At 41.0% G+C, this 13911-nt stretch overlaps 2 protein-coding genes across 2 annotated transcripts in view; one reads left to right on the forward strand and one right to left on the reverse strand.

Moving 5' to 3' along the window:
• The window catches only part of SEPTIN7 (septin 7), a 102718-nt gene extending 99023 nt beyond the window's left edge, over positions 1–3695 (reverse strand). The window contains exon 1 of the mRNA XM_058445737.1: positions 3678–3695. Within this exon, the coding sequence (XP_058301720.1) occupies positions 3678–3689 (12 nt within the window). The 5' untranslated portion in view covers positions 3690–3695. The remainder of the gene's footprint in view (positions 1–3677) is intronic.
• Positions 3696–6189: 2494 nt separating this feature from the next.
• The window catches only part of HERPUD2 (HERPUD family member 2), a 177082-nt gene continuing 169360 nt past the window's right edge, over positions 6190–13911 (forward strand). The window contains exon 1 of the mRNA XM_032758332.2: positions 6190–6381. The gene's annotated coding sequence lies outside the window, so the exon portion shown is untranslated. The remainder of the gene's footprint in view (positions 6382–13911) is intronic.

Raw genomic sequence — 13911 nt, forward strand, 5'->3', positions numbered from 1 at the left:
GCCCGGCCTTATTTGAAATCTTATATAATAAAGTTATGGGGATGGGGAGACTTTAGAAAGTTACCCAGAAAAAAAACACTTTAAATGAGTCAACTGTATACATATATCAGTAAAGCTGTTAAAAAAAACAAAAACAAAAAAACTAATTCATGGCTATTAGAAATCTTATCAGTGGTTACCTGGGGCAGTAGAAGAAGAACTCCAACAGGGCACAAGAAACTCTGGGATGGTGGAAATATTCTCTATCTTGATTAGAATAAAGGCTACAAGATGTGTGCATGCACATCAGCAATTCATTGAACTAAATACTTAAAATCCATGTGTTTTATTCTATGAAAGCATACAATAATGAAGTTACTTGATAAGTTGGAAAGCATTTGGAAATGCAGACTCCTGGGTCCTTCTCCCAGAGATTGCTAATCAGTGGGTCTTGTAGTGGGAACCAATTAATCTGCATTTTTAACTCCAGGCCATGGTTGACTCTTCAACCATACTTTGGAAAATACTGACCTAGCATAATGTTCTATGTCCAGTAATTACTGATCATGCTTTGCAAAAATATATAAATTAATGATAAACTTTTAATACAAAAAAAGTTTAGGTAATTTTGATTCCCAAGTTTAGGAAATACTAAAAATATTAAGTGGTAGGAGTTCCAGGAAGAAGTAAAAAGTAAGACAGTTAAGAAAGCTTGTTCCTTCTTCCCTGTCTCCTACAATCCTTCAATAGCTCTCCATCACCTAGTGCAGTGGTTCTCAACCAAGTTCTGCTCCCCCATGTGACATTTGGCAATGTCTGTAGACATTTTTTTCATTTCACAACCAGAGAGAGCATGTGCTGCTGGCATCTTAGCACGATGACAGCAGGTATGCTGGTAAATACTGTACAATGCACAAGACAGCCCTCCTCTCCCTCAAATAATTACAAAACCTCAAATGAGAAACTCTGACCTGGAGCCTCACCTCCAATAAAGCTATCATAAGTAGTCAGTTGTGTCCCAGAGTTAAACAAAACAACAGAATTAAGATGTTACAACTTCAGGAAAGTCCATTTTTACTTCCAGATCAGTGGGGAAGGAGGAAGAATATCATCTTTATATTTTACATAAAGCAAACAAACATCGAATAAAATGTAAATGACACATGAATACCTAAGTCTTAGAAAACTTCAAAATAATGTAAGCAGGAGCAGCTTCAGGCTATCCCCCCAATCACAGGGGATACTTATGAATTCTCAGCTTTCAAAGTATGGTATTTCTAAAGTTAACACTGGCCTAAAATATAATACTGTAAATAAACTTTAGCATGACAGTCTGTTGCTGCAGCATAGTTTAACCTAGTGCTATGCAAAGTGTGGTCTGTGAACCAGTGAGCCAGTCTGTGAATTATCAGTTTATGTCAGAGAAAAACAGAAATTGAGAGCACAAAAATGGAAATTTTAATAGCAGAATAATTTTATGTCTATTGAAACTAATAATAAAAAATAGGAGCTTATAGTTTATCTTTCTTATTCCATTTCCACTTTTTTTATTTGCAGTATAGTCATGCAGTATGTCCAATGTTTTGGTCAACAATGGACAACATTTATGACAGTGGTCCCATAAGATTACAATGGAGCTAAAAAAATTCATATCACCTGTGATGTCATAGCAGTCATAAGTTCATAGTACAGCACATCATCTTTTCTATGCTTACAAGCACAAACACTTGGCTGGGCGTGATGGCTCACGTCTATAATCCCAGCACTTTGGGAGGCTGAGGCGGGAGCATCACTTGAGGTCAGGAGTTCCAGATCAGCCTGGCCAACATGGTGAAACCCCGTCTCCACTAAAAATACAAAAATTAGCTGGGCGTGGTGGCAAGTGCCTGTAATCCCAGCTACTTGGGAGGCTGAGGCAGGCAAGCACCTGTAATCCCAGCTACTCGGGAGGCTGAGACAGGAGAACTGCTTGAACCCAGGAGGCAGAGGTTGCGGTGAGCCAAGATCGCGCCATTGCACTCCAGCAAGGGCAGCAAGAGCGAAATTCCGTCTCAAAAAAAAACAAAAAACAAACAAAAAAAAACAGAAAAAAAAAAGAAACACACTTACCATGTGTCATAATTATTTACAGTAGTCAGTACAATAACAAGCTGTACAAGCTCATAACCTAAAAGCAATAGGATATAGCCCAGGTGTACAGTAGGCTCTACCATCTAGGTTTGTGTAGGTATACTCTATGATTTCTCAATGTACCCTATTGTTAACAACGCCTAACTATAGTTTTTAAAATTACAATCTAACCTACTCTGACTGATGTATCTAGTGAGTAGCAAAGCCAAGATGTGCATCCATATCTAACATCAAAGCCCATGTTCTAAATAATTATTAAGATTTTGAACTCAAACCCCAATGTGTAATCCCTACATCTGGATAGCTGGACTGCACCAAGTGTAAGTCACAAGGATTTAGTGTGTGTCTGGCCTACAGCCTTCAACACTTAATGCCAGCCAAGCTGCCTCTTTGGCCCCTCTTCCCCAAGCCCATGCTCAAAGCTTAGTCTCCAGATCTCTGATGATGCAAAAGGACACAGGAAGACAAAAACAAAGAAAAGATTCATCCTCAAGGCCTAAAGCAGAGTCACTGAATGCTACTCTTCTCTTTTGGAAGCCACCCTGGTTTCTGGCTATGGGGGATAACATCCTCTCAAATAGGAGTAGGCCTCAGATCTCTCTAACCATGCTAGCTACATGGAGTACAGGATAAATGAATCCAAAATAAGAAAAAGCCACACGGACTTAACAGTCTTTAATTTTAAAGTCTTCCTTCCTCGCACCAAGACCTCCAACCCCTAACATAAGGTTCGAAGACCTTAGATTTGACTCATCCATACTGTACATTTTGACCACAATCCTTTAAAAAAAATTACTTCCCCACCCAGTACACAATACCTGAAAGAAAATTTAATCTACCTCAATATATTAAGTGCAATGTCCACTAATGGGTCACAACCTGCAGTCTTCAAAACAATGCTGTAGAGTTCAATGGTCTACATTTAACAGTATGCTCTCATATAGCGAACTAAACCCATAATCAAACTACCTTAAAATTCTTAAAAACATAATTTTTCTTCAGTTTCTATTATATAATAAAGTTTGTCTTTACAGTCCAAACTTAGTACAGAAAAAGTATACAAAAAATTTTGTCTCAAAACTTAGTAAAAGACATAAATCATTAATTTAAAATGTTCAACTTCTAATCAAAAATTGAAGATAGCTTATTAAGTCAAAATGTGAAACACATTTCTCAGCAGGCAATTTAGTCAGGTAGGAATTCTCTATCAGCAATTCCCAGAATACAGTCTACAATGACTATGTATATCATCAAATTATAATAAGTCTGAAACCAATCTGCTCTACCACTATCCTTATTCTGACTGGTCCCCTCATCTGATCACTCTCCATTACTGAGACCTTAGAAGCCATAGATGTAACTCTTCTTCCTCCCCCTTCTCCCCCAAGCTTTGTTGTTGTTGTCCTAGCATATTCCTCTAAATTCTCCTAGGTCTGTAAGGATTCCTAATTTGCCTCAGACTTGTTCAGAAGTTCTGGCATGGATTTACTTAAAATTACTTCTATGGGAAAATGTGCAAATCTGAAGAACCAATTTTATCACAAACTTCTGAAATACAATCTTTTAACACTACCTTTCATGTATTATGTATGCATCAAATATCTCCAAACCAAAGCCTGCAACAAAAATTGTTAAGCCACATTAGAAAAAGGCAATATCCTTTCTTTTTAAAGGATAAGAACTAATTAAAACCAACTTCACAAAATTTCTGTTATTTGTTGTGAATTTGAATTCTGTAAGCCTAAGATGTAGTAAAATATGTATTTTTAATAGCTGTATTATGAAGACCTGGTTCCATCATGTTGTCCCATCACAAAATAAGACAGTGCTACCATGCAAATCACCTATGTAGCTTCCACATTTATTTCATAGCTTCACTCAACTCTATCTCCTTTAGTCCCACCCACTGAACAGCTGAATGAGATGAAAGATTGTTTACTGCTCTCCCGCCACCACGGTACCCCACCCCACCTCAATCACCACCCAACCACCCCTTACTCATTCCCTTGCAGTCTGAAGAAATAAAGAATCCAAGCAGCAATAACTGACTTGGTCATTGTTTATATCCCCCCTTCAGTCTATCAAGATTCCATAAATTTCATCCCTACCTGCACACTTTTTAAGTCTAAAATACTCTCCTCCCCAAGTTTGCACATAAACTTTAGGAGGAAAAACTACACTCATCACCTGCATGTGCATAAATATGTAAAACAGGTTAAATGCTTAGGGATTTAGATTATCTGTTCATTTACATTCTCAGGGGCACTAAGAAAGATATTCTTTCCTTTCATCAAAATAAAAAAGCCAGAAGAATGAATTCTTAAAGCTGAACTATTTAGCAATAAACTCTCAAAAAATGTAGTAAGTTATTTCAGTAACTAAGAAAACACCTGGACGTCACAAATTCTTTCCTAGGACTGTAAAAACCCAAATTTGAAACAGTGTACTCTTCAAAAGTAACTCGGCAAATGGAAATGTCCTAGAAAAATCTCGGTTGCTTATTTCTTACTATACACACAGCTGAAATGGAACTCAGGAGTGGAAAATGTGAATGAAATGGCCTGTTCTTTTTCCAATATGTGGGGGAGGAAAGGAAATGAAAGGGCTCGTTAAGAGAATAACTGAGAATATTGAAATATTTTCAAAAATTAATTTCCCTAAACTTCGCCACTCCACATCTCCGCTCCCTCCCTTTTTCAGGGACCCTTCCCACCCTTTCTATCTCCTCCGGGGGGCGCTCTTCCCAGGCGTTCTCTTTCCCTTACTCCTAAAAATTAAGCCCAAATACCAAAGCAAACTACCGATTCTCCCTCCGTTCTCAAGACTCGCCCGCCATCCACCGGCTTTCCGGGCTGCGCCTGGAGAGAGGCAACCCCGAGAGGCGGGAGGAGGAGCGGGGAGGCGACGCGGTGACTGGAGCTGCGGCTGCAGCCGCCGCCGCCGCCGCCGCCTCCACCGCAGCCTCAGCCCGGTGCATCCTTCTTCCTCCCTCCCCGCCGCCGCCCTCCCGGGCTGGCCCACACAGCACCCTCGCCCGAGCGTTCACACTCGTCCCCACCCTCCTCGCCAGGCCCACTGCCCCACGAGGGGACTTCTGCCGAGGGGGATGCGGCCGGGGACAGGAGGAAGCGGGGCAGCGGACGCCGGCGGGCCCGGGAGGAGACTGAGGGAAGGCGAAGGGACGGAGAGAAGCAAGGGCAGGGCTGAGACCACCACGCTCAGGCTGCTCCGGCCGCGGAGGCCGCGGCTCTCCGCCGGGGGCCGGCCCGCCGCGGCACAGGAAATGCCGCCGCCTCGGCTCTCCTCACGTTCAATTCAAACTGTCACCGCCGCCGCCTCCCCTCCCCCCGAGCCCGCCGCCGCCGCGCCCCGGGCCCGCAGTCGCCCCCACCCCGGCTCCCCTCGCCGCTGCCTCCGCCTCGCCTCAGGGCGTTCCCCAGCTAGGTCCAGCGGCCGCAGAGCTTCCCGGCATTCGGAGCTGCTGACCCTGAGTCGCGGCAGCCCAAAGCTGAGACTCACCCATGGTGCTGCTGTTGACGCTCCTCTCCTCAGCAGCAGCGGATCTCGCACTGACCGACATCCCCTCCCCCCGCTCCGCGACCAGCCCCAGCGGAGCGCAGCCCGCCGATTCTCCAAAGGCGCCTACGCCGATTCCGCGGCGTAGCCGCCCGGCGTAGCTGCCCTGCTTACGCACGCTACAGCAGGCGGACTCCTCCACTGGCTCTCGCCCGACTCCCGCTCCCTCCTCCGTCCCCCGCCCCCTCAGACGAGGCTTCCGGGCCTAGCGGAGGCTGGCTTCCATCTCGCGAGATTACCGCCTCCCCAGCTCCGCCGCCTCGCTCCAGTTCGAGCATGACTTCATTGGCGTTAGCAACGTTTTGCTGTTCGGGTTTAGCCGCCATGTTTAAATTGGCCGGGTTTCGCACCACTGAGGTCATGGATACTCAGGCCTCTTTGCGTGTTTCTTCAACACTGCTTCTAAGGTTAACCGCGTTACATTTGTTGGAGAAAATCCTGGGAACGCTGAAAAGGACTAGTCGGTGGGGTGCGAGGGTGGGGTCTTGCCCGAATTAAAGATGGCCGCAGTCAGTTCTGCCCCGCGCAATTTCACGTCAAGTTTTGGAGCTGCGGGAGCTGCCCGGTTGGCCTCAGCACCTTTTTACGGAATTGGCGTAAGGCAAAGAGGCGCGGCTGGAAGAACCAGACTGAGAAAGTGCCACAGGGCGGGGGCTGCATCCGCCCTCGGCTTCTAGCTACTGACCCGACGGCTTTGTAAGTGAAAGTGAAGAGACACTTCGAGGCAGGTGTCTGTGCCCCCATTCATCCCTGTTTCCCTGGCTGTCTTGACTTTCGGGGTGAAAAGTGAGGTTAGGCCCTGTTTCCCCGACCCTTCCCTCGCGCCCTCACACTCTGGTGGCCTGGCAAGCCCCAGAGGTCGGCCGCTGTAGCCCCCATTGCAGACTCTGTCGCCACATTCGTATTGGCTCACTTTGTCGGTGCCCGGTTCGGTCCTCTTGGAGCTCACACTCCAGTTGAGGAAATGAATGGACACAGGAAACTACTGGGTAACAAAAGAGTAATAAAGGGCTACGATTGTGTGAGTTTCTACTGTAGCGATGAATGTCGCTGTCATTGGAACCTTCCCCAAGTGCCTTCTAGTGAAAGCCTTACTTCACTCGGAATAACCTGTGGTCTTGTGTACATTTCTTGAACGTAATGGCTCTCTTGGTTGTATTCTTCATGCACATGTGTTACTTTTCCTGTTTACATGTTAAAGAAATGTGTATGTTCCTATTTAACTGCATGTTAAAATATGTGTATTTCTAAGTTATGGGCACGTGCAAGAAAGTTCAGAGCAGAATAGCTTGTATTAGTGAAACAATAAATGTCTACTAATAGAATGGATGAATAAGTGTCATTGTTGAACAAATTGACATACAACACTAACCAAAAAATCAGTGAACTAAAGCTACCGTTTTTCATATGGATAGAGTCATTAACCTAATATTGAGAAAGAAATGAAAAGACAAGTTGCAGAAAGATATATGTGACATACCATAAGTAAAAGTTAAATAATTACAAAAAAGTAAGATCAAACTAAAAATTGTGTAAGGAAATGATAGATACCAAATTCAGAATACTAGTTACTTCCAGATACGAACAGAAGGGAATGTAACAAGAAGGGTTCATTTGTATCTATAACGTTTATTTTCTACCAGAAATATCTTGAAAATGTGGCAAAACATTAAGCTAAGTAGAGGGCACATGGGTGTTCACTTGTAATTATTTCCTTTACTGTTCTATATACTTGAAATATTTCCAAGTAATTTTTTTTAAGAAAAGAAACCTCACAGAAGCAACTTATTTTGTATCTTGATATATGCCATTTCGTAAGTCTACATTTTTACTGAACTGCTTATGAAGTCTGTTGCAACTTATCTGTTCAATCATTGTTTTAAGTTTCTGAAACTTCAAATGAACTTTTACTTTGGGAAATTTTGTTAAATTTCTATTTTTGAAAAAAAGCAGTGTAGCAAGGAGAGTAAATGTATATAGCCTCCGGAGTCAAACTGCCTGAGTTCAAATCCCAGCTCTCCATTTATTAGGCTTGCAACCAAGAACAAGTTAGTTAAACTTTTCTGTGATCCAGTTTCCTCATCTATAAATGGAGATAATACTTATCTAACAGGATTTTGATAAGAGTTAAATAGACTAATACATGAACACGGTGCTTAGTCAATGCTTAGTAAATATTACCTAAATATAGATTATTTTAAAATATAAAATTAAAGCAAACACTTTTATTAATATAACCTAATAGTCTAAAGGAAGTAAATCTTTGCCTCCCATCTCTATTGATAATATTTCTTTGAGGAAGGTCTCTTAATGGGTATGAAAGGGGTGAATTGTATTATTTTGTGCTATGAAAATAGATAAATTCTTAATATAAACAATATTAAATTCCTTGTCTGAAGTTTGTTCATGTTCACCCCACACTATGATAGCTTCACTACTTTTTATTGAAGATTACACAGAGTGGCCCGGCGCGGTGGCTCATGCCTGTAATCCCAGCACTTTGGGAGGCCAAGGCGGGCAGATCACCTGAGGTCAGGAGTTCAAGACCAGCCTGGCTAACATGGTGAAACCCCACATCTACTAAAAATACAAAAAATTAGCCGGGTGTGGTGGCGGTACCTGTAATTCCAGCTACTCTGGAGACTGAGGCAGGAGACTCACTTGAACCCAGGAGGCAGAGGTTGCAGTGAGCCCAGATAGCGCCACTGCACTCCAGCCTGGGCAACAGGAGCGAAACTCCGTCTCAAAAAAAAAAAAGGAAAAGAAAAAAAAACTATACGGAGTGTTACAGGCAATGAAATAATGATATTCTGAGGAACTTTCTTTGTAGGAAGTTTTCATAGCCAATGTTCTATAATGTATATACGTGTGTTATGCAAATTATACGTGGTACATGAGGAAAGAGAATTGTATTGATTTTATGATCTCTATTGCACTGTTCACTATATTTGTTAAGAAAATATAGCCTAGACTTTAACCTACTGACTCAGAAACAGGTTTAAAAAAAACTGATCTGAAATTCTGGACAGACCATATAGATGGTTTCCACCACATATTTACAGCGTCCAAACTCAGGTGGGCCTTCAACTTTACCAAGCAATGCTTGTTTCCCTAGTTGCCTCTGTCTTATTTTCCACAACAGCCACTTCTGATTTTCTCTTTATTTTTCAAACCACTCCCCTCACTTATTCTCAGATAAGAGAATAGAAAAAAATAGAAACCATCGAAGAGGAACTCAGGCTGAGCGTGATGGCTCATGCCTGTAAACCCAGAACTTTGGAAGGCTGAGGCAGGCACATCACCTGAGGTCAGGAGTTCGAGACCAGTCTGGCCAACATGGTGAAACCCTGTTTCTACTAAAAATACAAAAATTAGCCGGAAGTGGTGGCAGGTGCCTGTAATCCCAGCTACTAGGGAGGCTGAGGCAAGAGAATTGCTTGCACCCAGGAGGCAGAGGTTGCAGTGAACGAAGATAGTGCCACTGCCAGCCCAGGTGACAGAGCGAGGCTCCGTCTCAGAAAAAAAAAAAAAGAGGAACTCCAACAATTTTATGTCTCCATACTCATTCTTTCAAATGTCGCAATAGATTAGGTGCCCCCCTGTCTGAGGCACATATCTCTGCCAGTTCCCTGTATTCCATCCTTTTGTGCTCATTCTCTAGATTTTCACTCCTCCTGCCTTTCCAGGAACTGCAGTCAATGGGTTCTTTATTCAACAAGCTTCTGGATTCTGCAACTACCACTCCACTGAAATTCTCAACGAGGTCACCAAGAACCTCTGTGTTCAATCCAGTAGACCCTTTGTTTTATTTTCCTCGACCTCTCTGCAGCATTTGATACTAGAACCCTTGGCCTTCTGCATTCATATCCCTTGATTTGTGAAACCACACTTTCCTAGTTTTTCTCCTAGATCTCTGTGTCTTTATTTCACCTTTCAGGACCTCCTCCTGGCTGTCAAATATCCATGAACCCCAAAGTTGTGTGCAGTTTGTTTCTATCTCACTTTTTACATTCTCCTTTATGTGGTCTCATTCACCTTCATGGCTTCAGCCACCATATATACACTAGTAACTCCTACTGAAAATTTCTAGTCCAGTTCTCTCTTCTGACTACAAATCTACATGTCTTACTGCCTTCAAAATATCTGTCCTGGATGTTCCAAGATATCTCAAAAATCCCAAACTAAACTCTTTATTTTACCAGCTTTTATGTTTCTAATCTCTAAATGGTATCATCAACCCACTTTTGTAAACCAGAAATATGGGTATTATACTCAGCCCATCTCTCTCTGTCAGCCATTAGAAAGCCGTATCAGTTTTTCCTTCTCAACTCTAATTTTCCACTTCTCTCCGCTTCATTACTATTCTACTTAAGCCAATATTATCTCCTGCCTCAACTCCTTGCAGTAGCTTTTCTGGCCTGTTATACTGCAACTCATCCTTCACATTGTACCCAGAGTGACCGTTCTAAACTTTTAACTATGTCAGTCCCCTGTTTAAAGTCTTAAAATTTTCCTTGAGGAAACTTGCATGACACATTCCCTCATTTCTGGCTAATCTGCTATACCTTGCTCACTCTAAATCCTAGTAAGCCCTGCTGCTCCCACTTGGCTCTCCTTCTTACATTTGCATTCCTTACCTGGTTTTTCCTTTAAGTCTCAGCTTAACCACTATTTTCTCTAAAAGTCTTCCTTGATCACCAAAAACTAGGCTAGGTACCCTCTCACTTCCCATAGTATCTTGTGTTTTCTTTATGGTAGTTCTAGTAGCAGAGTTTTGTAAATACTTGTCTCTCTTCTATTTAAGAGAGACAAGTTTAAGTCTAAACTCCTTAAAGTCAAGATCTTTTGTCCACCTCTGTAGCCTCAGCACCTGGCCCAGGATATGGTATTCATTACTTTATTCAACAATCACTTCTTGAGTGATGATTGGATACTAGGCATTAGCACAGTGGTTAAAGTGTGGAATCGTGAAACCTCAAGAGGGAATCTCTTGAGATGTCCCAAGAGGTCAGTGTCTTAATTACAATAATAAGACATATTTTTTACCTTTTTTATTCCCATTCTTTCATGAGCACACAGTGTCATTTTCCAGAGACTGTGTGAAGTGTGATATTGCAACAGCTTGAATGCAAAAACAAAATAATCCAGCTATCTTCTATTAAGCTAGACATTAAAGGGGTTTGCAAAAATGTAAAGCAATGGCACTCCAAACTATTTCTTTATTGTTGTTTTGGAAGATACAGTTATTTTTCATCAAAATATATTTTTTACGTTATGTGACGGTTTAGTGCTATTTGATGAATTTTAATGAATTTTTTTAATGAAATAATATTTTAAAACATTCTCAGTTTTAATTTTTAATACAATAAATATCAATAGATACATTTCACATAAAGAAACACTCTTTGGGGTTCTCAATAATATTTAAGAATGTAAAGGAGTACTGAGACCAAAAGTTTGAGAACTGCTGCACTAGCACATATGTGAGCTCATTGTAGATGTGTTAAATAATTAGTGAATGTCAGTTTGCCAAAACTCTGGCACACAGCTGCTTAATGTTTCTTAATAAAGGTTCCTCCCAAATGCCCAGACTTCATATCTGAACAGGTAAAAATATTACCCAGATTTAATATTTAAATATGCATAAGTGAAAGTATTCTTTAGGTCAATGTGCTTTGTAAACTATGGAGTGTTATGCAAATATTCTTGTTTTAGTAATTGTCTGTGATAAATATGGACCAACTTTCTAGCTGGTAGTAGAACCAGGACTACCTATAATAACCTGAAGAGAGTTTTTATAGCTAGCCATTTCACATTAATTTCATTTAATCCATATAACAATTTTATGAAATAGGTATTACACCCACTTTTTAATTGAGTAAACCAAAGTTCAAAGAAATGAAATGATTTCCCTTTAGCTCAACATTTTATAAGGCTCTGAGACAAGATTCAGAGAACTCATACTTTTCCAATACATGAGATCTCAGGTGAAGAGATTTGTTTCCCTATTGTCCTGAATCCTATCCTTTATTTGCTGGACATTAGTCTGGTGAGAGTGTAAGATGATTGTTACAATTTTCAGGTACTTTTTTACCTTTGATGCAAGAAGAAGGACCAGTGAATGGTATTAGGTCTATATGAAGGTTCTGTTTGAGGGCCAACTCAGAACATAACAGTAAAAATGAGATGGTACCTCTCAGAGAACAGATCTGTCCTGTTTTCTACGTTACCCAAAATTAGCAGACATGGTCAGGTTGAGTGGTGGAGGTGAAGCTTGAGACTTCAGGTGTGTATTTTATGAACCAGGTTAGGCAGTCCACAATACTTTGCTGTTAACAGTAACATCCAAGTATCCAAAAAGCCCTTGAGTGCTTTATATTCCTCCTTTGAAGGATATTGGAAGAGGATTGAGAAATTATGTGGAAAAGAAAGAGCCATTAACTAAAACTTTTTTCTTGTGAAAATTAAAGATATGTAACTTGTTCATTAAAGCTGAAACTAGGGCTAGGTGCGGTGGCTCACGCCTGTGATCCCAGCATTTGGGAGGCCAAGGTGGGTGGATCACGAGGTTAGGAGTTCAAGATCAGTCTGGCCAACCTGGTGAAACCCCGTCTCTACTGAAATGCAAAAATTAGCTGGGCGTGGTGGTGCACGCCTGTAATCCCGCTACTGGAGAGGCTGAGGCAGGAGAGTGGCTTGAACCTAGGAGGCGGAGGTTGCAGTGAGCGGATTGTGCCACTGCACTCCAGCCTAGGTGACAGAGCAAGACTCCATCTCAAAAAAAAAAAAAAAAAGTTGAAACTAGTTTAGTTTGGTATGAATTAATTTTTTTTTTCAGGTCAGATTTGAAATATGAAAACTCTTCATTCAAGATATAGCCAGCCCTCTGTATCTGTGGGTTCCACACCCGTGGATTCAACCAACCACAGAAAATTTTTTTTTAAATTGTGTCTGTACTGAACACGTACAGACTTTTTCTTGTCGTTATTCCTTAAACAATATAGTATAACAGCCATTTACGTAGCACTTACATTGTGCTACTTATAGGTATTATAGGTACTTATAATATCTATTATAAGTAATCTAGAGATGATTTAAAGTGTAAGAGAGGATATGTATAGGTTATATGCAAGTACTACACCATATCATATCAGGGAGTTGGGCATCTGAGGATTTTGTCATCCATGGGAGGTCCTGGAACCAATCCCCATCTGATACTGAGAGACAACTATTACACAAGAGAAATATTCTACCATTCACAAAATCTTGTTTAAGTGTCGTGAAATACAAACACTAGGGAATCAAGGTAAGTATGGTTTAAATATTTTATATTTAACTCGAATATTTGAAAATTATACATTCTAATGTTAAGTTCATGATTAAATAGCATAGTTATTAGAGGAAAGTTCTCTTGAGATCAAAGAATCTAAAATAATTGACAATGTTAATGTTCTGCAAATTCAAGGGAATATTGACATGCCCTTTTATAGATTAAGAATCTATAAGATACAGGAAGTCAAGTGACACTTGCAAGGCTATAAAACTAATGAACAAAGTTTTTTTTTTAAAAAAAAATAAAGCCTCATAGCTTTCTTTTTCTTTTTAAAAATCAAACTTCACCCCACGAAGGAAGAAAAGCCAAAAGACATAGTAATAATAACAAAACAAAAGAAAATAAAATGAGAGAACCGTGCAGCTTGAAGCCCCAGAGATTTAAACAAACAGCAAAAAAAGCAGAGCAAATAACTCCCATTCTTAAATTAGTCACCTCAGGAAGAGTTTTTCTTTTTCCCACCAGCCAAGGAGGGAAGGGGGAGGAAGCAGTGCAGAAATAGGATGTTTGAATCCAGACTGCCCCAGGAGGCTGGATTTATCTCAACTTATCACTGGAGGCTCAAGGAATTTTCATATTCCAGGGCTCTTCTGGAACCTTAGTTCTAATGCAGATAAGAGCCTCACTTCCCTCTGAAGACTCCATATCACTGGTAATAGACTGGCAGCACGGTTGCCTCAGGGACCAAAGGAAGAGAGGAAACCATTTACCTCGGTGTTCTCTTGCCAATCAGTGCCTTGTTGTGGAGCTATCCAATCTGATTACACAGTAGAAATACTGCTGAACACAATACTGGAGAAAAATCCAAAGTATATCAAAGAAAATCTATTATAAGTGGAAAAGGCCATTGTTGCCAACTCCCTTTGGCATTTTCCTACCATTGACTCAGAAAC

Source organism: Hylobates moloch, unplaced genomic scaffold (genome assembly GCF_009828535.3).
Source record: "Hylobates moloch isolate HMO894 unplaced genomic scaffold, HMol_V3 SCAFFOLD_1, whole genome shotgun sequence".
Taxonomy (NCBI): domain Eukaryota; kingdom Metazoa; phylum Chordata; class Mammalia; order Primates; family Hylobatidae; genus Hylobates; species Hylobates moloch.